The sequence below is a fragment of the Ambystoma mexicanum genome, chromosome 4q, assembly GCF_040938575.1.
Source record: "Ambystoma mexicanum isolate Mex_15411 chromosome 4q, UKY_AmexF1_1, whole genome shotgun sequence".
In the NCBI taxonomy this organism is placed as follows: domain Eukaryota; kingdom Metazoa; phylum Chordata; class Amphibia; order Caudata; family Ambystomatidae; genus Ambystoma; species Ambystoma mexicanum.
Genome location: NC_090928.1, coordinates 1135887407 through 1135911445, shown reverse-complemented (window position 1 = coordinate 1135911445; position 24039 = coordinate 1135887407). Strand labels below are relative to the sequence as shown.

The 24039-nt window shown below is 43.0% G+C and overlaps 1 protein-coding gene across 1 annotated transcript in view; it reads left to right on the top strand.

The window, feature by feature from the left end:
• PPP1CB (protein phosphatase 1 catalytic subunit beta) overlaps positions 1-21691 on the top strand; it is a 342596-nt gene extending 320905 nt beyond the window's left edge. The window contains exon 8 of the mRNA XM_069608722.1: positions 19917-21691. Coding sequence (XP_069464823.1) covers positions 19917-20021 — 105 coding nt within the window. The 3' untranslated portion in view covers positions 20022-21691. The remainder of the gene's footprint in view (positions 1-19916) is intronic.
• Positions 21692-24039: the final 2348 nt, after the last annotated feature.

The window sequence follows — 24039 nt, the reverse complement described above, 5'->3', positions numbered from 1 at the left end:
CCTTTGGACGGGAACAACCTGTTCGGCAAGGCAGTGGACGAGTCACTGCAGGCCATCAAGGCGGACACCGAGACAGTCTCTCCATTGACGGCCATCCTTTCGGACCTCCGGAGGCAAGTCTCAAGGTGCCTCCAAAGGATTCGGCGGCGGTTCCTAGTCGTACCGCCAGGCGGCCTGCTCCTGTCGCAGGAAGCCTACAGAGGCTGCAACAAGACCGGAGGACAGTGTCGTCGCCAAGGTGGCAAGGCCTTGGTGAAAGATTGAACCACCCATGACATCGGGCCCCCACCCGAGCACCCTGGTGGGAGGCCGCTGGCGAATTTCGTCAGCGTGTGGGTGTCCATCTCCACTGACCATTGGGTGCTAGATGCCCTGGCCCATGGGCACACTGGAGTTTGGCCATATGAGCCGCTACATTCGGCACCGTTGAAGTTCCTATCGTGGAAGACAGCATTTCTTGTGGCCATCACCTCCGCACGACGAGTGGGAGAGATCCAGGCCCTCTCCAGTAAACCTCCCTATCAGACATTCCACGAGACAAGGGTGGTGCTTTGGACGCACCCCTCCTTCATGCCCAAGGTGCTGTCGGACTTCCATCTCAACGAGCCCTTGGTGGTACCTGTTTTCTCCCCGTCGCCGGCTGAGAGGATTTTACACTCGCTGGATGTGGCTAGAGCGCTGAAGTTCTACGTGGACCGCACAAAGAGTTTTTGGGAAGACATCACAGCGGTTTGTGAACCTTGGCCCTGTGAACCAAGGGAAGGCCCTCTCGAAGGCTTCCTTTTCCATATGTCTCTCGGGCTGCATCATGCACTGTCACCGGTTGGCAAACCAACTGTTGCACGGCCATCCGAGAGCCCATTCAACCAGAGCGATCACTGCTACTACCGCGTTCCTCTCTGGTGTCCCCCTGCTGGACATCTGCATGGCTGCTACTTGGAGGTCGACACACACCCTCACGAGATTCTACTGTGTCAACCGGGATTCCAGGGAGGAGTCCAGAGTCGGCCAGGCAGTGCTGCGCAACCTGTTTGCTTGAAGGTGAGCCTGGTGAGGAGGTAAGAGATGCTTAATGTTGAGTTGTCGAAATGCTTAATGTTGAGCCTTGTCACCTCCCATGGTTGTGCATGTGTGTACTGCTATGTATTGTATTCATGAGCATGTGAATCCATGCCAGACCCCATGCTGGAGAAGGAACAAGTTACTTACCTGTAATTGTTGTTCTCCAGCATGGGTCTGGCATGGATTCACATGGGAACCCTCCCTTCAACCCCTCTGCGGCTCTTCTCTTGGTCCAACTGCCACTTTACGTGCTACCAAATCTGAAGATGGCTGCCGGAGGAAGGGCTTAGAGGGCAGTCATTGGCTGGGGTCAGTTTGACCCAGAGACCAGTGATTGGTTATTAGTAGAAAGACAGTTCAGAAACAAACTGTTTTCTTTACCGAGGATTCCCAGCCTGACGACAGGAAATATTCATGAGCATGTGAATCCATGCCAGACCCATGCTGGAGAACAGTAGTTACAGGTAAGTAACTTGTTCCTTCCGAATAACGTACAGATTGAATGGGGCACATTGCAGGGATGTCCATTGTCCACTCTACTTTACACTATTTATTTGAACCCACTGCTATTAGGCTCAATTAGACTGAATCAATTGATAAAAGGCATTCCATTTGGGATAGAACACCACAGGATGTCTGCGTATGCAGATGACATGCTGATGACTTTAGAACGGGAGACATCAATCCCTGCTTTAATATATGGAAAGGATCTCTGGCCTCAAAATATTATCAAATCTGAACTTGTGGACTGGGTCTGAAAGCTCATTCCACCCACTTACATTCATGTTCACCTTTTTAAAATGGTATAACCTACCTTGGGGTGAAACTGTCGACCAAGGTGGAACTTCTGTATAAAGAAAACTTTCCAGGGATAAGAAAAGCGCAGGAAGACTTTAGAAGATGGACTCCCCTCGTATCTCGTAGCTAACCCGCATAGCAATGGTCAAAATGCTTACTTTGCCTAGACCCTTGTATCTCTTCCAATTAGGGCCCCACAGCACTTTAAAACAATGAATACATTTAAGTCGAAATTTTATATAGCAAATCAAACGCCCTAAAATCGCTTTTGAAGCGCTCACGACACCCAGACAGAGGGTGGGGGTTAGGCTTGCATAACTTGAATAAGTATTACGAGGCGGTGCAATTAAGAGTAACCCATGAATGGTTTACTGAGAGTAGAGATAAAATATGGGCATGAATGGACAGAGCTGCCGCTGGGACTTCATTAGCGGGTCTCCTATGGTTACCCGGTAAAGAGACCCCCAAAGTGCCCGGCGCAGCATGGTAATGAGGACAACCTGTGATATTTGGGACCCGTGGTTGGGGGAAGGGATCTCTTTCTATGCGTCCTGCCCCCATTACTCCCATATTTGAAAACCCTCAATTCACCATTGGGCAGGAGCAAAGGGAAATTTAAACATTGACTTACTAATGGCTGTGTGAAAATTGGTGACATGATATGGGAGGGGGACACATCATTTGAAGAGTGTCAGAAACACTTGGGTCTGAAAGAAACAGATCGCTTTGAATATAACGAACTGAGACATTGGCTGATTCAACTCGACATAAATGCTGCTGCCTAATGACTTCTGACAAAATTTTAAAAATGTATAACCACGCAATCGGGAGTAAGCAACTAGTGTCGACTTAATACAATATTACAAGATTTAAGCCCAGACATATTTACCGGGTTGGGCGGGGGTGTTGGGTAAAAGTATTTTGAGGAACAAGTGGGAAGAATTCTGGAAAAATATTCAGAAATTGTTCAAATCAATACAACTCAGGGAGGCCTGGTTTAAAATAATGGTACAATGGCACGATACACCTGGGAAATTACCTATAAATGCTATCACTTCACAAAGTTGCTGGAGGGGGTGTGCAAGGATTAGGGATTGGAGGCACAGTTGGTGGGATTGCCCTAAGATTCAAAGATTTTGGATAGACGTTAAGAATCAAATTCAAAACATGCTCCCTGGAATAAGGTCACTCACATTGGTTAAGGGGTTGTGTGTGGACGCTTAAAAGTAGATTTGCGATTCCAAGATGGCCGTTGTCCTTAGCTCTGCTCCGGGCTGGAACGAAAGCAAGCCTGCCTCCATAGTCTGGAGCTGGGCTGGGCAACAGGAACAAACGCAGAAGGTTGTGTGCAACTGTAGGAGACATCGGGAGGAGGTTGCCATCCACTCACTCGCATTGTCTGGAGGATGTTGCTGGCTGATTTTAACAGGGCGTTGCCCTTATGAGCAGTCTGCCTGGCCTGGTCACTGGAACCGGTGTCCTGAGAGTGCTATCTGAATACGGCCTGCATCAGAATAGGGCAAGTCAGCCATCCTGTATGCTCGCTGAGGGACGAGGGCCAGTGCCCAAGTCAGAACGTAGTGGGAACATACTCCCTAGTGAGGTTGATAATGAACAGGGGCCTAATCAAGATAAGCAGAGATCATACCCAGAAGGAATACAGAGTTCTGTTTGTACCTGGGGCGAGAAACAGCCTGAGAAACCATTTTGTTAGGGTGAACAGCAAGTCTTCCTATATACACGCGATCCTCACAGGGATGCATGTGGCTGCACTGAGTGAGCTGTCTGCAAATAAAGTGAAACTCGTAGCTATACGGAGAGCCGAAAACCGCACTGGACAAGTTTCAATGTGTAATGTGCAGTCTATGAAGATGTGATTGAACGGCGTACCCAGCTGAAGCAGTGTCGGATTCAGAAGGGTTGACACTGTACACTGAAAAACAGCCCCTGATGGGAAGCAACAGGCGCTCATCAGGAGGAAGTGTTGGGGAAAATAAAAGTACATCCCTCGGACGGTAAGGAGGGAGTGGACGGAGCAGCCCCAGCAAGTAAAACAGGAAGCAGCACTGGGATTAGAAGTGAAGGGGCTGAGCTTGGAGACCTGCGCTCTCAACGGAGAGGTAGAAACGTCCTGTGAAGACTGTACAGACTGAGGTGCAGTGCACTAATGGGAGCGGTGCCCACTTTATTGAGGTGGTGAACGAGAAAAGAACCACCGCGGCTGGAAGGGGGAAGCGGTGCAAGATGTGCTATGGTGTCTGAGCCTGGGGTTGGTGGGGGACAGTAAGCTTCCATAGCTCCACTTAGTTAAGTACTCAAGCGACTCGTGATTGCCATCAGCTGCGCAGCATAGGATGATTCAGACTTACCCCAGATAGGTGCGTGTAGTACCTTCCCCCAATAAGGTTACCATTGCAGGCAGCGGGACAAAATCAATGCAAATGCAATACATGTTGAAAGCTTGCACAATACAATGAGGTGACAAATTAGTGTACCTAATGGAGTCAGTGGAAATTAGAGACGGACACTGTATATACAGTGAGCGTGAGTGGATCATTTACTAAATCCTAATGCCAAAATCTAAAGACTAGGGCACCCAAGCTAAAAAAAAAAAAAACCTTTGCTGAGCAGGAGGGGCAGCTCGAGATGTGTTCGAAACAAAGTGGTGATACGAGTTAAGTTAAGGGCACTGCTGAGGGGGAGAAAAGGGACACTCTGGAAGTTAGTGAAATGTCGCTCTGCAAAGAGGACCTCAAAGAACGTCTGAGATGGAAGGGAGGCTTACAGACAACTTTCAGCAACAATTTACATCGTTGCGGAAAGAATTTAGATCCTCTTTCACAGAAGTTTAAGGGGGAATTGAGCTTGGTGGAAGAGTTGATGTTACTGAGCAAGGCCTGACGGCAGAATAGTTAACTTGGAACAATTGGCAAGAATCTCATACACCTTGGAAATTCAAACTGAAGATTTGGAGAACCGTTTAAGGAGGTCTAATATTCGCGTCAAAGGTTTAAGTGAGACAATCACAGATTTTGAACTGAAAACTATGCTTCAACAATATTTTGGGAACTTGCTAACGGAAGTCTTGCTGGATGACATGGGGATTGATCGGGTCCACAGAGTGGGCCCGAGAAGGAGAGAAACTGGTGCTAGACCAGGGATGTTGTGGTAGCAATATCTTCGTATGATCTGAAAGATATTTTACAAGCAGCAAGAGCTGCTGGAGATGTTACAATTAATGGGACGCAAATTCCAGCTGTATCAAGATTTGGCATTGTTGACACTTCAGAAGCGAAGAGACATGAGTCAAGTAACGCGTGTTTTGGTGGCAAAGCAGATTTTATATAAATGGACGTTTCCATTTGGGCTACTATTTACTCTGTATGGGGTACAGCATCACATTACAACGTACACTGAAGGATTGACATTGCTTAATATTGAGGAGGAAGAGCGGCATGGAGAGATGAGCCGGGTTCACCGCTCAACGAGGAATGCAACAGTGGGATTGGTCTGTGGTAACCGGGAAGAAGGGTGGACGCAGAGCAAACTTAAAAGGTCCTCGAGGGAAAGGGCAAGGTGGAAGGGCCGTAGGGGATGAGGAATGCACATCTTAAAGGAAGAAATGCTTATCGCGGTAAAGAAGGGGGAGGGAGGTAAACACTGTTTGCTTAAAGGACATCCGGGGTGGAGGGCTGGCAGAGGATGCCTTGGAATCCAAGGGAGGTGGTAGGATACTTCCCGGTGGGGGTGTCCCCAGGTTTTGCATCGGGTCTTAGCTTGGGGGGAGGGGGGGTTTCCCTCAGAGGATGTCGTAGTATTGTGGGTTGGGGAGGGTAAGGTGGGGCAGGGGGGCAAAAGGGGGCAGTGTAAACATGGCAGTTATTTCTATAGGGGAATTATTTGAGTTGAATAGTGAATGTTTCTGTATAGTCTACATTTAAGGTTATATTTTATAATGTAAGAGGCTAAAGTTCCCCTGTGAAGCTCAAAAAGGTGGAAGCTATACTAAAATAGGAAAATGTTAATATCCTTATGTTGCAGGAGATGCACATTAGGAAGGTGGATAAACTTGTGGGGACACTACGCTCGTTCCCTAGATTATACCAATCAAAAACAGTTGGAAAGACATTGGGGGTGATATGATTTGGGGATACATTAAGGGCATCAGTGGTGCTATACGTAGCAGATAGGGAGGGAAGATCTCTTCGTGCTGCTGCTAATGGAACAAAAATTAATTACATGGGCAATGATGTATGCGCCTATTACAGGACAGGGGGCATTCTTGCGGGAAGTAGTTAACAAACGGAAGATTTTGCAAGTGGGGAAATACTCGCAGGAGATTTAATATAGCCTGGGATCCTAAAGTAGATTGGATGGAAAGGAACAGCTCAACCCTCACAGGCGTTAAAAAGAGCCTTTGAAAACCTAAGACTGCAGAATGTTTGGCGGATGGAGAGGGTATGAAAAGGGGTGCACTGGTTTTTCACACATGTATCAATCCCTCTCAATCAATTATATATGGGTATTAGCCAGACTAATAGGTGAAGTGAAAGGAATAGAGGTAGGATCTATAGCTTTGTCGGATCATGCCCCCATAACCGTTCAGTTTAGAAACAAGGGAGCCCGTGTTGGGCTCTGGGCCTGGACGTTCCCCAGGTAACTATTGTACGATCAGGAACGGTTGAGGAAATAACAATTAAAATTGAGTATTTCTCTATTAATGGTAATCATGCACTCTCGCCAGAGTGAACATGGGATGCTTTCAAAGCAGTGATACGAGGTGAATTTATAGCACTTAAGCGGGAAAAACAGAGAGCCAAGATGGAAGTGGATCTGTAATCCGATGCCCAAATGGCCATAGTAAAACATGGAACGAGGGCATTGTCCATTAAATTGACTTATTGCGGAGAGATCTTTGCTTTTGACTAAACAAAGATATGTCTGTGCTAATAAAGCGAATAAACTATTGGCCCAGCAGTTGAAGGGGATGGAGTCTGCGAAGCTGATACAGCGACTAGCGCAGCCTAATTGATCAACAGTTACTGGGACAGAGGAAATAACTAACATTTATATTTCTATGAAATATATGCGTCTAGTCACCCTGATTATCGAGACCTAAGCTATTTGGAGGGGATAAATATGCCTCAAATAACAATGGAGGAATGGGACAATCCAGATAGGCGAGGGAGGCACTAAAGGCGTTATCAACTACCAAGCAGCAGCCCAGATGAGTCTCCGTCAATTTATTTTACAAGAAATACGTGAGGCAGTTGGTCCCGGTATTAAGGCAACTATTTAATACGATAGGTTTAAGGGGGCCGTTAAACTGTTGCAGGCAAAGGTGGTTGTTTTTGTAAAGCCTGGAAAAGACATGACAATGTGGGTCCTATAGACCATTGCCCTGTTAAATATTGATGCAAAACTATTCTTTAATATCTTGCCAGTAAGATTAGCACCGCTTCTGCCTGATTTGATACATATGGATCAATCAGGGTTTATATTGGGTAGACAGACTTCGGATAACATTAGGAGGGTTACCCATTTAATTGAAAAAGTTAATATCAAACAGCACCCCACAGCACTGGTGTCTTTGGATGCCAAAAGGGTGTTTGAAAATGGCCTTTCTTATTTTTTGCAATGGGAATGGGGGCTACGTTTATTTGGATGGAGTTGGCAATAATGTTTTAAAGTATAAAAATAGCTTGGGGGCACTTGACAGGGGTGCCCGCTTTCACCAATCTTGTATGCTATTTACTTGGAACCATTCTTGTATAAAATTAGAGGATATACAAGGAATTACATTTGGGGGGCGAGGATCATAAGATTGCGGCCTTCGCAGATGATTTGCTGCTGACACTGAAGGAACCCGTACGATCGGTAACTGCATTGTTGGAAGAATTTGTCGATGTAGAAAGAATAGCGGGTCTTGAGGTTAATATGGGGAAATCTGAGCTTTTGCAATTAGGTTTATCTATGCAACAGAAGGAAAGTGTCTTCCTATTAGTCGTATAAAGTGCTGGCTAGCTTTATTATATATTTGGGGATTAACATAACAAAGGTTTCCCAGCTATTTGATAGTAATTATCTGCAATTATTGCAGAAGGTGAAAGAACGTTTAGGGAAATGGACTCTGTTACAAATTTAAAACGGTAACCCTCCCGAGGTTACTCTATAAATTTCAAGCTCTTCCAGTTAAAGTTCCTTTGTCTTTAAGGTGGTGAATAAAGAGGTTAGATTTTTATGGTGAAATAAAACTGGGTGGCATACCAAATTTTGATGGCATCCAGAGAAAATGGGGAAGTGGACTTTCCCGCATTTTGAAAAATACTATAAGGCTGCACAGCTTTGCGTACTCCGGCTATGGTTTATGGGGGATACTAGGAAATCCTGGGTAAAAATGGATAGGCAGTGGCAGTGTCCCCGTTGGAAGGGTTATTGTGGCTAAGCAGACAAGATAGGCCTATAAATACGCAGACTAGCCAGATACCTGCAATGGTTTTTGATACATGGGATTGTCAATTAGATTAAGGAGCTTGGTCTACACGTCCATCACCATTTACCCCACTATTTGGGAACCCTCAATATAAGCCGGGGATGATACAGGGCACATTTAAACAATGGTGGAAAGTAGGCTGCACAAAGATGAGTGATATGATACAGGGAGGGAACATTTATTCGTTTGAGGAATGTAAACCATTACTGGGCCTCTCTGAAAGTGATTAGTTGGAGTACTACCAACTGACACATTGGTTAGCTAGAGGGGGTGGGTGAGAAGCAGCAGGGAGAGAGCTCACTACATTTGAAAAATGTATAACCACACATTCGGGGAACAAGCAAATGGTGTCAAAGCTGTATTCGATACTGACTGAAGAAAAGGGACAGGCTTGAGGGTACATGTATAAATGGCTAAAGGCGTTGGGGTTAGACCCAGAAATTCTGTGGAGAAACATCTCGAAATTAACAAGGTCAATCCAAATAGGATCATGTACGAATGGCATTTACCCCTGGAAAAAATACATACAATAGTTCCGACTTCCACAGTGGGAGGTTGGCGAGAATGGTGATTGTTGGCATATATGGTCGCATTGCCCATAGTTTTCGGAAGAGGTCACAATCTTAAATAAAAAAATCTGTCTCCTCAGCAATAATATGGTCACCTAAGGAATGATTGTGTGGTTTGTTTACCTGGACAATTGTCTGTCTAACAAAATTCAAAGTAAAGCATTTATGTTAATAGCTGCATGGCTAGTCATTGCAAGTGCTTGGAAGTAGAAAGTCAACTGGGGTAAGAGGCTGGTTAAACTGTGGGGATTTATTTCCTTGGAGTGGGTGACATATAACCTTCAAGGAGAACAGGAAAAATGTCAAGAATGGGTGGTGGTTTTGGACTTTCTCAACAGGGACTTTGTATTACAGTGGTGTCCACACAATATAAGGTTATTGACCATTATGTGAGCAGGAATATATGTTGTCTAATTGAAATTAAGTATGTTATGCTGTCTCTGCCAGGTTGGGGGCGGAGGGTGTTGGGCGTAGTGGGAGTTCGAGGGGGGTAACATTGTTTATTTGAAAAATGCTTATAAGAATATATTTTTTTTAAAGTAGATTAGCACTCTAGATTGAAATCGGTGAAGAGAACTAAGATGGCATTGATTACAACTTGTTTAGTAATGGCCAGAAAATGGAAGCACTCAATCCCCCTACAGTGGTAAATTAGATTCATAAACTATGGGAGATTCTGGCTATAAAATTTAGGAGCGATTGTGATGAAATATTGGACTATTTGAAGAGTGACTTTATGCTACAATGATGTTCGCAAAACATTCACCTTTTGGACATAATGTAAAACTAGTTGAAACTGTTGCTACACAATTAAGGAGTTGTTTCATGCATATACGCTTAATGTGACCAGTGGGTGGAGGGCTGGGATGGGGAATGCTAAAGAGAAATACCAATACAAAAAATAAAGTTTAACTACTAACGTCTTTACCCCGGTTCCATTTATTGTACTGGTATGGGATTTGAATTTGTGGTTAAGGTATCTAATGGGAGTGTCGGGTCCAAGAGTTTGACTTCCTGAGGGTCGAAGGTTCAGGGTCTTTTTACTATCGAACCTTTATTTCAAATCTTTTTGGTTTCAGCCTAAACTCTAATTCGCAGAGTAGGGCATCTATCCCAGCTCAGGATGGAGGAAGTGACTGCACGGTGATTGGTTCCAGTAAGGACAAATGCTGTCATCAAACCTTCTTAAATGTCTTTCATTAGTCCTAGAGACAGGGCATGTTTGTTTTGGTTTCAATAGCTGGGCCCCAAATACCCTTTAACAAGTGAGGTCCGTTCAGGAAAAACTTCAAGAACAGAAGAACAGGAGGCTGGTGAAATAAGAAACTGGAGAGAAAGAAGCTACTTGCAACTAGAGGCAGCTGATTGGCGTTTGAGTTTGAAATAATTCAGCTTTAGAAGTATTTACTTAAATGTGGGCACCAAGAAGCAGAGTTCATTGACTCCTGCATGTTCACCTAGATGAGTGAGTTTTAAAATTTGAGAGCGCTACGAACTGCGCTATTGAGTCTTCAGATGGTGCGCCTGTCGGTAGCTTTGTGCCGGCATTGTAAGCAACCCTTATCACGAAGGGGTCGGCTCCTGTATTGAAGTTTGAGACTGCGAAGGGGCAAGCGCCTTGTGGAATCTCTAGTTAACAATCTGGGTTGTAGTACCCTCTAGTGGCCATTTCTGATACTGCACACGGGCAAGGCTCATTTAACATGTTGTTCCTTTTTTGTTTCGGTTTTTAATTTATTTTATTCTGCATTTTTAAAGCAGTCACACAGCCCGCAGGCATCGAGGCGCTGTTACAGGAATTGTTTTTTTTAGTTGAGCAATTGTTTTTGTCTTGGTTGCGTATTTATAAAACGCTTAAATACCTAGAGGTTTCTAAGTGCGAACCCGGGGATCGAACCTGTGTTGCGTCTCGTCTTGTTTCCAAGGCGAGCACGTTGCCGCTGAGCTATCCTTTTGAGTAGGACATTCAGCAATTATAGAAAGGAGTGTGGACTCCTAGAACTGTAATCTGGAAGAGAAAGCTCCAATTCAAATAGTGGTGAAGAATTATTCTTGTTTCCATTTCCTTGTGGCGACATCAGCATATTCAGAAGGAATTGTTTGGAAAGTAAACTTTACAATAAAGACTCACTTTAATGAGAATCCATTTAAAGTTCAAAAGAACATTCTGGGGAAAGTATGGTCTCAAGTTTAAAAGATTTCAAGAAATCTTCCAGAGAGGAAGTTAAGATTCCTTTTCATCCTCCTGGCTGAAGCTGAGGGAGTCAGGGGTTAATGGGAGAGGATACGGAAGGTTTAAAGATGTACATAGTAACTTGATCTTCTTTTTCTCCCTCATACAGATATCCTTGATGTATTTTATTTGTATCGCACTCATAAGTGTTTCAGAGCACCTAAGCCCGAAGTCCGAGGGTAGCCCGGTACAGGGTACCGAAGTAGATGGATCAGCAAGGGAGAGAAAGAAAGAAGGCCGAAACAAAGAGGAAGGTCTTGAGGTGCTTCCGTAACCGGAGATGTTTCTCCTCAAGCTTTAGAGTGGCAGGGAGGCTGTTCCAGGGGGAGGCCCCAGCTGAGGAAAGAGATCCTTCAGAGTCGAGGCCAGGAATCACATCAATTTCTTTTATCCACTTCCCCTTTCCCATGAGGGGGCGCAACACTTTGGAGCTCCTGAGTACATAAAGTGAAGACACTGACCTGACCGGTAGCACCATTTGAACTCTTGCATTCTTGTTCACTAAGAATGTTAACCCTTAAGACTATTTTTCTAGCGGCGATTACATCAGCCGCAGAGTCACTGGGATTAAGGCTCTTCTAAACGCACCAATTACTTCCTTTTTATTTTAAGGATAAGGGCGGTTCTGGGAGTAGTTCTTTCTTGCTGAAGGTGATGTTGGAGTTGCATTTGGCTCAAAACATTGTTGCCTGCTTTTTTATCCAGCTCCTCATCCCTCGGAGGAGAATTTGCATCATTTGGACCCCAAGAGAGCCTTAAGATTTTATGTTTCTAGAATGTCCAAGATGACCTGCTTTACGTGAGCTATTCAGGTCACAAATTGTGACAGTCTCTTGCTGGATAATTTTATGCATTTCTGAATCCTATACTTTGGCTGGCAAAGATCTGCCTGATAGTTTAAGAGCGCATTCCACCCGAGGAGTGGCTCTTAAGAGAGGGGTGCCCGTACAAGGCACTCGCAGTGCAGGCCACTTGGTCCTCTTTGCAGACTTTCAGCAAATACTATTACATAGATTCTGTCAGGAGGCAAGGTTTCGCAAGGCTTTGCATCACAGCATTAATCGACAATGCATTTGTTCCCACCCTCTTCAACAGACTGCTTGGGAGTCTCTATCAAAGATGAGGAATACGTGAGAGGACACAATCACTATTGCTTACCCCTTGTAATGTTCTTTCAAGTGGATGTTCCTCTCATGCATTTGCTTTGCCCTCCCATCCTACCCCCTTTATCTTGGCAAGAATTTCTGTATTTTACACCTTCCTGTTTCAACATCTGGTTCATACCTTCAAGACAGCTGAGCATAGGGAGGAAAAAACGAGAACTGAGGGCACAGGACCGCAGAAGCTACTTATACCAACGTCCTGGCCAAGGACTGGGCGGAACCCGTCAAGGGCCCCGACTCGAGGCTGCATGTTGGGTACGTTTTTAATTTCTGTAATGAATGTTCCTGACCTGCTGGACTTTGATTTATTTTCCCCTTATTCCTAGCCGAGTGTGATCTTTTTTTTCGCCTCTAACCTAGTCTTTTACTCTTTTTATGTGCAACCTTTTTCTGCCGCTCTATAGTGTGTGATTGGAGTTATAGTTCCCTATAACTTTGTACTGACTGTAAGGTACTATGGCAGCGCACAGCATATTAAATGCAGTGGCATCCTTTTAATTAGATTTATTTTGGTGAGCCAGAACACCTCACCTTATGTGGTTTGCTGGGGGGAGGGAGGGGAGTGCTACAATGTATCCCCTTTCTTACTTACCTGCTAACATTTTTGTTACAATTGCAAGTTTTCTTGATTGGCTAGTGGCAGTGAAACTACTCTTAGATTTTCGTCTATTACTCGCAGGCTGTCACATCAGTCTCAGTAATGCACAGGACTGTCACCATTCTGCTAGAATGATGGGCTCCTGCTTTTTTTCACCATTTCTCGTTTGCCTGTTATGTCCTAGGTCCTCTTCTGCCATTATAGGCGAGAAAGACCTAGTTTGAAGTTTGTCTTCAACAGGAATCCTTTGTATTCCTTGTAGATGCTCCAGAGTGTCTGAGAAGGCAGGAAGTGAGGGAGGAGTCCAAAACTCAGCAGCCCTTTTTCTTTAACCTTGCCTGAAAGGAACCAGTTCCTACTGGGGGGCTGGCTGTCCTGGGTGGACAGCCAGACCGCCCCTTTCTGTAAACTGCAGGGAGAGATTGCAGAAGCTGCGCTGTAGTTCCTAATGTATACTTTGATTCTGGAAGCTGCTGACAAGTCGACCACTGGAGCTGAATCCGAAGAGGAAGATTTAAAGTCAGTCGCAATTTTCAGCAACCAGAGAGACTGCTGTGTAAACGGAGCTTGATGCAACCCTTCCTTCCAATCGACCTGGGGGTCCTGAAAACAATGACTCCTACCTAGGGGCTGGTGAAACCCACTCTTCTCAAGAAGACCTGCAAAACAAGCCATCCCTAGACTTGCCTTGACCTTCCTCATCTGCAAACCGCCAATACCAGGGGGCCTCGAGCCTATGTGCAGTGCATGGTCTTCCGCAGTCCGAATCCCACTAACTTTGGTGGACTCCTACTGGACCCCCAGAGACACGATTTGAATCCCTGAAGTCCCTTCACCAGAGTGCAGGACCGAGAGAGAAGAGAATCCGACCGGTAATATACAGTGTTTATCTTGGTCCTGTAAGAAGGCCCCATATGCATAGAGCTGCAAGAAACCAAGAATCCTTTGCTGGAAGCCTCCCCTGGTGCCTGCTGCTGCTAGCTCCCATCCAGTGTCTGTTTCTTTCGTCTCCAATCAAAGGACTGTGTCCTGTGCTGCTACATACTAAAGGCATCCACCCAGAAGCTCTTACTTTCTCCTAAGGTGCTGTTGGCATGGGTATACTTACCTTAAGCCTTGTGTAAATCCTGTGAGGTTGAGTGGGTGATGTGATTGCTTGCCCATACCATTTACCTAGGCCTAATACTGAAAAGCATATAGTGAGGCTTCTGGGAAGTTCCTGAACACTTTAAACTAACTCTGAAGCTAACACTTGATGAGGATTTCCTTTGGAACTCTGACTTTCCTGTACCTGAACCCTATGCTATCCTGACCTGCCTACAGCTGGTTCCTAGACCACAAGGGTCCCTTTTCTGCCTCTGAGATCACTCATGCTTTATAATAGAGAAGGGCTATAAAAGATGAGGTGTTTGACTTGAAAATATAACCAGTGTGAAAGTACTTAATTGTAAATGAGCTTGTGTTGTAACTATCTCTGAAATAATTACAAAGTGTCTTAACGTTATTACTTAATTCTAAGTTGCTGGTTGCGCCTTTTGAACGTATATACGTTGCTTTGAATAGTGTTCCACTCTTCTAAAATGTGTTGGTACTGTTTTATTATTCTTAACTGAATAAGTGTAAAATATTACCAATAGGGTTTTCCTATCTTGATTAACTGTTCTTAAAGTGTACAATTGCGGTTTGCTTTCCCTGATCTGGCTTGTGCATTTCTAAAACCGTTTTATATTTAATACTTTTGAATTGTTGCAGATTGCCCTTCTGGTTACTTACCTTGAAATACATTGTCTTTTTCTAAAAGTGTATAACTGGGTTATGCTTTCCCTAAAGTGCTTTATACCACTTCTAAAATAGCTATACGTGTTATTGCTTGCCCTAGAATTGTATTCTACACTTCTGAAAAGTATCCTTGTTGGTATAACTAAGTCACTCTGAAAATGAATAACATAGTTATTACCAAAAAGGTCTACTACCCTTGAATTTACTTAACATAATTTAAAAGTAACTGACTGTAGTTTTGCTCCGCAACAATAGCTGAAGGCCATTCTTAATGTTATAGGTTTGACTCACCTTGACTGCTGACTTTATAATCTAAATAAGGTTATACTTTTGGTTGTATCCCAGAAATAGTTAGTTTTTATAATTGTTTTGCTATGTTATAAAACTTCCCCAACATTAATCTTGGCCTACTTGTATTGACATAAACCATTTATTTTTACAATACATAGTGTTGTTTCTTTGGACCATATGTATGCTACAATTTCTTTGTACCAAGCTACAGCCCTCTCCCTCCTAAATAAGTCTGGCTGCTCTGTCTATGCTACCAAATGTTCTCAGGTGGTACAGCCTTATACTAGTAGAGTTTTGTACTGCCTTGGATATAATTTTATCAAGCCCTTAGTTCGACGTCAGAAAAACTGTTACTAACACCACACAGTGCCAGATACTATGAAAAAATGTTTCTGAAACTGCAGACAGATTTAAGAATGTATCAGAGATGAGGAATATGTGGGAGGTACATCCAGTCGAAAGAACATTACATGGGGTCATTTGTTCTTCTTAGTAATTTCCAATTACAATTTAGTGAGTGCAAAAATAGTCGCATACATTTTCTTATGAAAAATATTCCATTTGTGCATAGATATGTAACCATAATTGCTAATTGAAATCCTAAAATGGAATCATGAGCTCCATCATATTAGATCCCCCTCTACATAAACAAACCATGTCTCTGTTCCTAACCAGATTTATCAAAAATAAATTCTACAGGAACACACAGCACATGAATACTAATAGTACACCATGGTTAAACCTGACGCATTACTTCAGCGTGTGTATCCTGTACTTTCAAACACATGACTGTGCACGTAGATGTAGATGGTATCTACACATGTTGCGAAAAACTTCTCCTGCTGGTAGTGGCTTTTGTCCTAAAGTACAAGCAGCCTTTTTAGACAAGCCTCTTTTTCAGGAAGGCGGTCAATGATGCGCTAAAAACAATACAAGGTATAGAACACCTTTAAAAACACTAGTCCAAATTTCAGGCACACCGTATGAACGCTGGGGGCATCTAAAGTGCAACATACATTTTGTGGACAAGGTTATTCGTTCAATTCAATGCAATATTCCAACTGTATTTTGGAGGCTGGGGTTCACAGCACTGTAGTGTCAGTCGGGCTCCTATGTTTTGCCGAACAGCACACAATGATGTTGCCTCTTAAACAAGTAACTCCAGTTCAGGTCCCTTCCCATGTAACTCCGATAGGAGGAAGAATGTTATTCACCCATGCCTGGAAGATCACAACAGACAGATGGGTGCCAAACACAGACTAGACATGCTGTTCACACTGATCTACCACCACTCGGCTAGACAGAAGCACTGTCATGAAAGGAGCCCTTGAAGTACCAAAGCACGAGGAAAACCAGTTTTTTACTCCATGTATATACCCTAGTTAAAAAATGCACCTAGTGTTGGTCTTGCGTCCAGCAAAAGCGTTTGTCAACCCATACACATTTAGGATGACCACTAAAAGGGAATTCACAAAGGTGCTTGCAGTAGTGGCACCTCACTTACAGTGGGGGTTGGGGTGGGATTCAAGTTTACAGCTACCTTGACCATTGGCTCATAACGAGTGGCTCTAAAAGCCATCAAAACAGTTAATGCCTGATCCCAAGCCAAACGAAATTTGAGAGCAGTTCTAGACGCACAAAGGCAATGGCTTACCCTCGCAGGAAAGCGCACAGGCTATTTTGGATAAAATGTATATTCTTTTTTTTATCTTGTTCGAGCCAGCTAGTCACTAATAGTTCACACAGTAATGAGATTAATAGGAATAATGGTGCGTCTACAGATGCGCCCTCTAAAAAAGCAACTCGCAAGTCTATCGTCCATCATAAGCAACTAGGTCAATCTAATGGTTTTCAAAAAATGATTAAAACCCTACCATATTGGTCTGTCACAAACGTTAAAAAGAAAATATTTTTGTGCACCCACCAGTGTAAGTGGCAGTAACAAATTAATCTGCTGGGATGGGTATAGCAGTCTTTCAGTACAGGGGAATTAGACAATTCCCCGTTTGGGCCAGGAGGATCCAGGGCCTGGCCCCCTGCTAAGACAGCAGGTAAGCATGCACCAACACGTGTTTACACCCTCTGTCCCCACAGGCCATCCCCACCCTCTCTGGTCCCCCCGTGTTGTTCCCTTCTGCCTCACCTCCTCCCCCACCCCCCCACCCACCTTCACGCGCACAGGAATCTGTCCTGTTACATTCTGGTTTCACCATCACTGTCTTGTGGCCAATGCTGGATTTGACTTTTATGGACTTCATTGATTCACAGTGCGTCACCCTTTCACAACTCTCATGCTGGACTTCCTTTGCATCTTGTACTCTTGGTGGCCCTGAATCATGCTGTTCCCATCTTTATCTTGCATCCTGGCTTGCAACATTGTGTTACTGACTTCTGCAATTGTTTGCTCTCCCCTCTTGCTTCTCCACTGTTTTTGACTGCTTACTCTGTTCTCTCCTCCCCTCTCCCTTTTCCTATCTACTCCCCTTACTTCTATGCACTTAATCTATCAGAATTATCCCTGGACCTAGTATGATAGCAACCTAGTCTGTCGCTCCCCCATCCCCTTAATGTTCTCCCAGACCCTCCCCCCCACCCCCTTCAGCAGTATCTGAAACGTTGTCAGGCCTAGTACGACAGTCACTTGTTTTGTTCCTCCCTTTCTGCACCCCTCTCCCTCACCTTTTATTTTTCTCTGGCTCTACCAGAAATTTGCGGTAGTCACCTGTCTGTTTCCATTTCCTTCCCACTCTCCCCCTCCTGATCTTATCTATGTCTTAGCTCTTGCACTATCTGAAATGTCGTCGGGCCGAGTACGATAGTTAATTTCACATCCTTACTGTTCATGGCTTGTAAGAATGTCGTATTTTCCCTTGTTCCCTCCCTTGCCTTGAAGCGCTTTGAAACACGTGTATAGGCGCTATATAAATAAACTATCATATCAATTGCCTGATGGACAAGCAAGCATGTTATTGGTTCAAAAGCAAGAGAGAGGAAATCAACACAATTACTGCAACAAATCTTTAAACTAAACACTTAGTTGCAACAAGGGCAAAATGGCCAGCCTTTACTTCCAGATACAGGCTACATGGGTCCCTTTACAATGCTTTATGGATGAGTCTGTTATGGATGGTTGCTCGTTTTTTCAGACCAATTCCCCACCTATAGAAGGTCATTTACAAATTGCTACAAGACACAGATTCTCATTGCTCAAACCTGGGCGCCAAGTGTGACAACTGCACCTCCTATACATTTTGCTTCAACCACTGATAAAATTACCCCGTATACAGTCTGTTAACCCAACAAATTCAACTGACGAAACATCTAACTCTACAATCTATGGCCTTGTCGGCCTGCCTCATGAGATCATATTCCTTGACAATGCATGGACTTACTTTGAAGCCAGAAAACTAAATATGGGACTGCAATTCAAACACGTGGAAATGTTTGTTTACTGGTGAGAAGAATAAACAGATCAATCCAATTAACCTGCAGACATTGATCAACTAAATCCTGTACCATTTTGAGACTATTGGTATGTACACTCAAGATACAGTTGGCTGTCCTAGAAGCCTATGTCACTTCTTAACACAAGACCTTCTTGGTGGAAAGTACAAGTGGTCAGAGCCGCCTTTGATCGCTGTCCACTATAGAAATATGGGACCCTCACTGAGCCAATACTCAATGCATCGCTAAAGAACCTTGCTTACAAAGGGTCTTTTCTAACGGCAATTATGCAAATATGAAGAGTACGCAAACTAGAACCTTTTCTACAATCCTACTTTGAACATGTTCTTGTCACTTCCCCACCCCCAAATGAATCTAAACATTTCTTGTTAATCGGACTAAAGAATTACTGGCTTTCTTTCAAGACACTCAAATGCGAGAGCACTCCACACAATGGATGTGCGCAGTGTGGTCATGTTCAATTTAGATCAGTCGGCCAGTGAGGAAAACTAGTCCATTATATCTTTTGTGACCGAGCTTGATGGGTGTCCAGTAAATAAATACCATTGCAAGGTAGATTGTGCGCTGCATTCAACACAGCTACACAAACACCTTCCTTTTTCTCCTAAAACTCACTCCACCCTAGGAACTGGGGCAATCTTAGCCATATTCCAAATATTAGATTGGATGCAATTTGCAAAGTAGCCAGATGGAGCGCTTTAGCACAAGTTCACACAGCACTAGTGTGTAAACGCACGAGAACACTCGGACTCACTGGTGAGACCGGCTGTACTTAAAACGTGTATTTTCAACTGTTACTTTAGCTCACCCACCGCCATCTGCCTGTCGTTCTGTTTTAGTAGTTTTCTTCTACAAAAGTTTGATTTGGGGCACACTATGTAGGAATCACGTTACCCTGCTTACAGGTTGATGCTGTGAACCTAGGAGCTGCATTTGTAGATGGTCGTCCCCTTGTGTTGACGTGGTGAGATGAGGGATCAATTCAATTAAACTGGAGGATCTAACTTGCACTTTTTGCTGGGTCGCAAGTTTACCAAAACGTTTGATAGCTCAACAAGTAGAGGCACTGGTCACACTGAAAACCCTTATACCTTGTAGTTGGGAGCACTGTTAAATATCTAAACGATGTGGTTCCAGTTTGCTTTGTAGAGGTGACTTTTCAGTAAAGCAGAAACTAGCTTTGTCAAATTGAAGACTCTCCACTTATGTTGTGCTGCCATCTTTAATACTGATTTTAAAACTAATTTGTATTAATCCAGGTGTTGGGATTCTAATTTGTATGGTATCATCTTTGTTGCACACCATAATTTGGATAATGTTAGTACCTATATTACATGTTTAGATCTAGTCTGGTGTGTGTATAATGTCCTCTTAATTTGTAACTTGTAGTCTAGACTTATTTTTATACTTTTTTCCAGTCCTGCATTTAGTGATTTTATTTTCTACTAACCTTTTATTTGTGTAGATCCTGAAGCCATCTGAAAAGAAAGCAAAATATCAGTATGGGGGATTGAATTCTGGACGCCCAGTGACGCCCCCACGCACAGCTAATCCCCCGAAGAAAAGGTGAAGATGTGAACAAAGAAAACATCAAGTCAAAGTTGAAACTCCTCCATTTTACATAAGCGTGCACTGTAAAACTCATCTAGCCATTTGACCCTTAATATCTCAAACACTTAAACTTTAAAGAAGCCTATGCTTTTTTTTAGTAAAGAAGAAAATTACAACACTGCAATGTTAATACATCTAAAACATGACTTTCCCATTTCTGCAAATACATATTTGCATATTCAGTTATCATTGTTTTAATGTTGAACCATGTCTTAGTTCAATCCTGTGATTTCTGTCTGTTTTATTTTGCAATGTTGTCTTGCTCTCACTGTATGGCATTTTTGTTAAGAAATAAGTGTGCGGTTCTTATAACTGCAGATCCGATTGTTTTCATTGTGTATGTTCACAGACTATTTTTAATAAACTAAACTTAAACGAAGGGTTTGATGTTAAAGTGGGTAACACTTGCAGGACATTTTTTCCACATCCTAAATGAATCAATGCTTAAGTTGATGGACAATAGAAATGCAACGTTGTTAACCAGGACATCAAATCCACATGGCAAAGGAAGCCATTCAATCGAAGTGTAATTCTCCATTTTACGGTTTCCTCCTTCAGGCAACGTCTCAAACTCCATTTTCAAGTTTGTGATTCACTGATGCCCATAGTGTAGGTGATGTATTTTTGTAATGACCCAGCTGTACCACATTTGCCATTTGACAGCTGTGCCATATGTCAGCGGAAGATGCTAATTTTGCTTATTGCCTTCCCCCAGGAATGTTTAACTTAAAATGGACATTGGTAAGCAGTGCACATTAGGGGTATTTTATTTGTCTTTCAGTATTGGTGTGCACTTTGTACCAGAAAACTGCATATTTTAATATTTCATTAGCTTCAGATAGGTACATCCTTGCAGATAAACTTTTTGCAATCAATAGGAAAACTCAATAAAAATTTGCTGTGCACTCCTTGATGCTTCTTTTTTTTAATACACAATGCCCAGTGGACAAAAGGATGAATTCCTTAAGATTCCATTACAATGCATTTATTACTTACTTTCTGCACAATACCACAACATAAGTATTTGTGTGTTCTATACAGTTTCCTTTCAAAATAGATTGACTGCAGCAGACTACAATGAGCAGTAGTGTTGAGGTTTACTTAATTTTGAACGCACACAGATTTCACGCCATGTCCATGCATAACTGTTTTTGTGCTCTATATGCTATGGATTATTTTCAGTTTTTAAAGAAATTGGTTTCTGCTTTAACTATTGTAGCAATAATATGTGTTCTATTGAGTTTATACAGTTTCATCTTTCCCTATATGTTTTAAAATTATTGAGATTGACAAATGGCTAGGTGCTGACAAGTTGCCTACGACATTTGTGAGAAACTCTGCGTTGCAAAATGCATATTTGCAACTTGGGCTTGTTTTATTTAACCTTGTTCACTTTGTAAGTTTTCTTGGGGATCTTCCAGATTCATGGTTCTGAATGTACACCAATAGATGTTCCTCCTTGCTTAATATTGCAGATGCTACATTTCATAGAAAGCATGGTTAATGCTGCAAGCGATGAATTTATAGCGGTGAAACAGTTCTTGCAAGATTCATTATTTTCTATTTTCATATTTCTTTTATGGCATCTTTTAAATGTAGTTTTTCATTAATAAAGGCCGTCTTAATTGATGTGATTTTCAGCTCCTTATTCTACCTTTGAAGCAAATTTACATTTTCTTCAAATCCCCATCCATGTATGGGTCCATTCCAAACTAACACTTTGCCTCATCACCCGCATTGCTTTTTTTCTGAAATGGCCCTCAAACATTTCCTTCAGACTCCGTCTTTTGGACTACTCAAATATTGTATTTGTTCTGGTATAAAGTGAAATAAAATGACTGAGTTCATGGAACCAGCCTGGATTTGAGAATCTTAAATGTGGGTTTTCCACAACCACACAAGCTCCTGCAAGTTAAACCATGCCTCTGTTCTTAGACAACTACCCGCTGTGAGATGTTATTGTCCAAATACTTCCATTCCCAATGTGAGGTGTAATAAGCAAATATACTCTTTGTGCTCCCAGCTCTTTTTAGGCACAGCAATGGTTTAAAAGCATAAAATACGTAATTGAAGTCCCCTCACAATCCGCTCACAAAAACCTGTGGGGTTGAGGGCTTGGTTAAGGGAATAGACTATATACACTATTAATGGGATAGTCCTCGTCCTTTTTCCATAGACTTGCATAATAGCCTGGCACTTAAGGGGTTAATTAGCTATTGCACATTTAATGACTCCACCTGTGACCACCTCAATATTGCTAATAGAACATGCATGTAATTTTAAAGTAGTTCATTGGTTAGTGCAACATGTACTGGGCGGCATAGCAATTGACAGTTTACGAACACATGAGCCAAAAATGGAAGAGTGTGGGTGGGCTCCGCTGTCTGCTTTTATTCAATTAAAAAGAGATACCATCCCTATGCCATGAGCCAGAGTAGCTCCTTTATGGCTAGCCTTGCATAGCGCTGTACGTCTGGGAATATGTGGGGTGTCAATGCAGGTGTTTCTGTGTTTGGGGCTAATGAATAGACCCTGTTCTTGAATTATATAGGTCGGACCATGTTCTGAATTATTTTGTATGGGGAGCTTTCCTAAAGTCCACTTGGGGTAAGACTTCATAAAACTTTCCCTTGGCCTACAGGTCCCCAACTCTTAGTATAAGCCTGTACTACCCAACAGATATTGGTAGAATGGCAGAGCAGCCAGGCTTATAGGAGAAAGATGTGAGTTGTTATAGGTACACTGAACCCAGTAAGTACAATAGTCCAAAGAAACTTGCACAGTAAAAGTTATATTTAAAAAAAATATATATATTCTTATTTACACAAGTAAGGTAGATAAATACTTCACTTACCATCACACATAGGAATTCTTAATACAATACTTTTTGAAGTTGATTACTTTTAATAAGTGTGACACTAATGATAGTTAAACTGTATCATCGGTACTACTGTGCACTCAGATATACGTTAGTTGTATTTAGTAAAACTATATAAGAGTCTTTAGGATGAAAAGGGGTTGGTTATACACACAGCAGCAGAGCTTAACGTTCTAGTACACTTTTCGAGCTTCAAATGCTTTAAAAGACCAGTCCGTAACTATATGAAAGTCAGTGTAGGAGTGGAGCCAGTCTTACGAAGTAGCAGTAAACGCAAAGTTCCACTGGATACTTTCAGTCTCTAGGATAAGATTACTTAAAGATATAACCCATACTAGGATCAAATGTACTAGATGAAGGGACACAAGCTAGCACACTGGTGTGACTCTAAGGTTCGAGATAAATTGTACCATTCACCCCACAGTACCTTATTTTATTAAATTCTTTGCATTTTTAAAGCGCTCACACAGCCCGCAGGCATCGAGGCGCTGTTATAGTTGCTGCTTGTATTGTCTTAGTTGCATATTTACAACGCGCTTAAATGCCCATGGTTTTTAAGCGCGGACCCGGGGATCGAACATGTGTTGCTTCGTCTCGTCTTGCTTCCAAGGTGAGCAGGTTGCCGCTGAGCTATCCTCCCAGGACCTTAGGTTTGACTAAATAATCTTAGCTGTGCAGCAGTGATGGATCCGGTCTCCTGGTTCCTTGGTCTAGTGACGAAATGAAGGACTCTGAATGGGATGCATCAGCAGCAGTCTTGATGGATTTCTTCCGTCTCCTTGGCCGATCTGCGGTTTTGGTGCCTTTTTCTCAGCTCCAACAAAGGACAGTTTTTAGCCCGGTCTATCTTCGGTTCTAAAGCTCTACACTCTGGTGAGGGGATTTGGATTAGTGGGATTGTGCTGCGGTGGTCCAACTGGAGGTCACCAAAGTTCTGGACAGATTCAGCTTTACAAAGACGTTGCACTGCAAACTGGTTGTTGGTCTTTTGGTATTTGCGGTCTGCAGCTCTGGAAAGGCACAGCACCTCGGGAGATAACTCGATTTGTAGTTCGTTTCAGGGCTGCTTGGTCCCGCCAGCCAAATGGAAGGAGTCCTC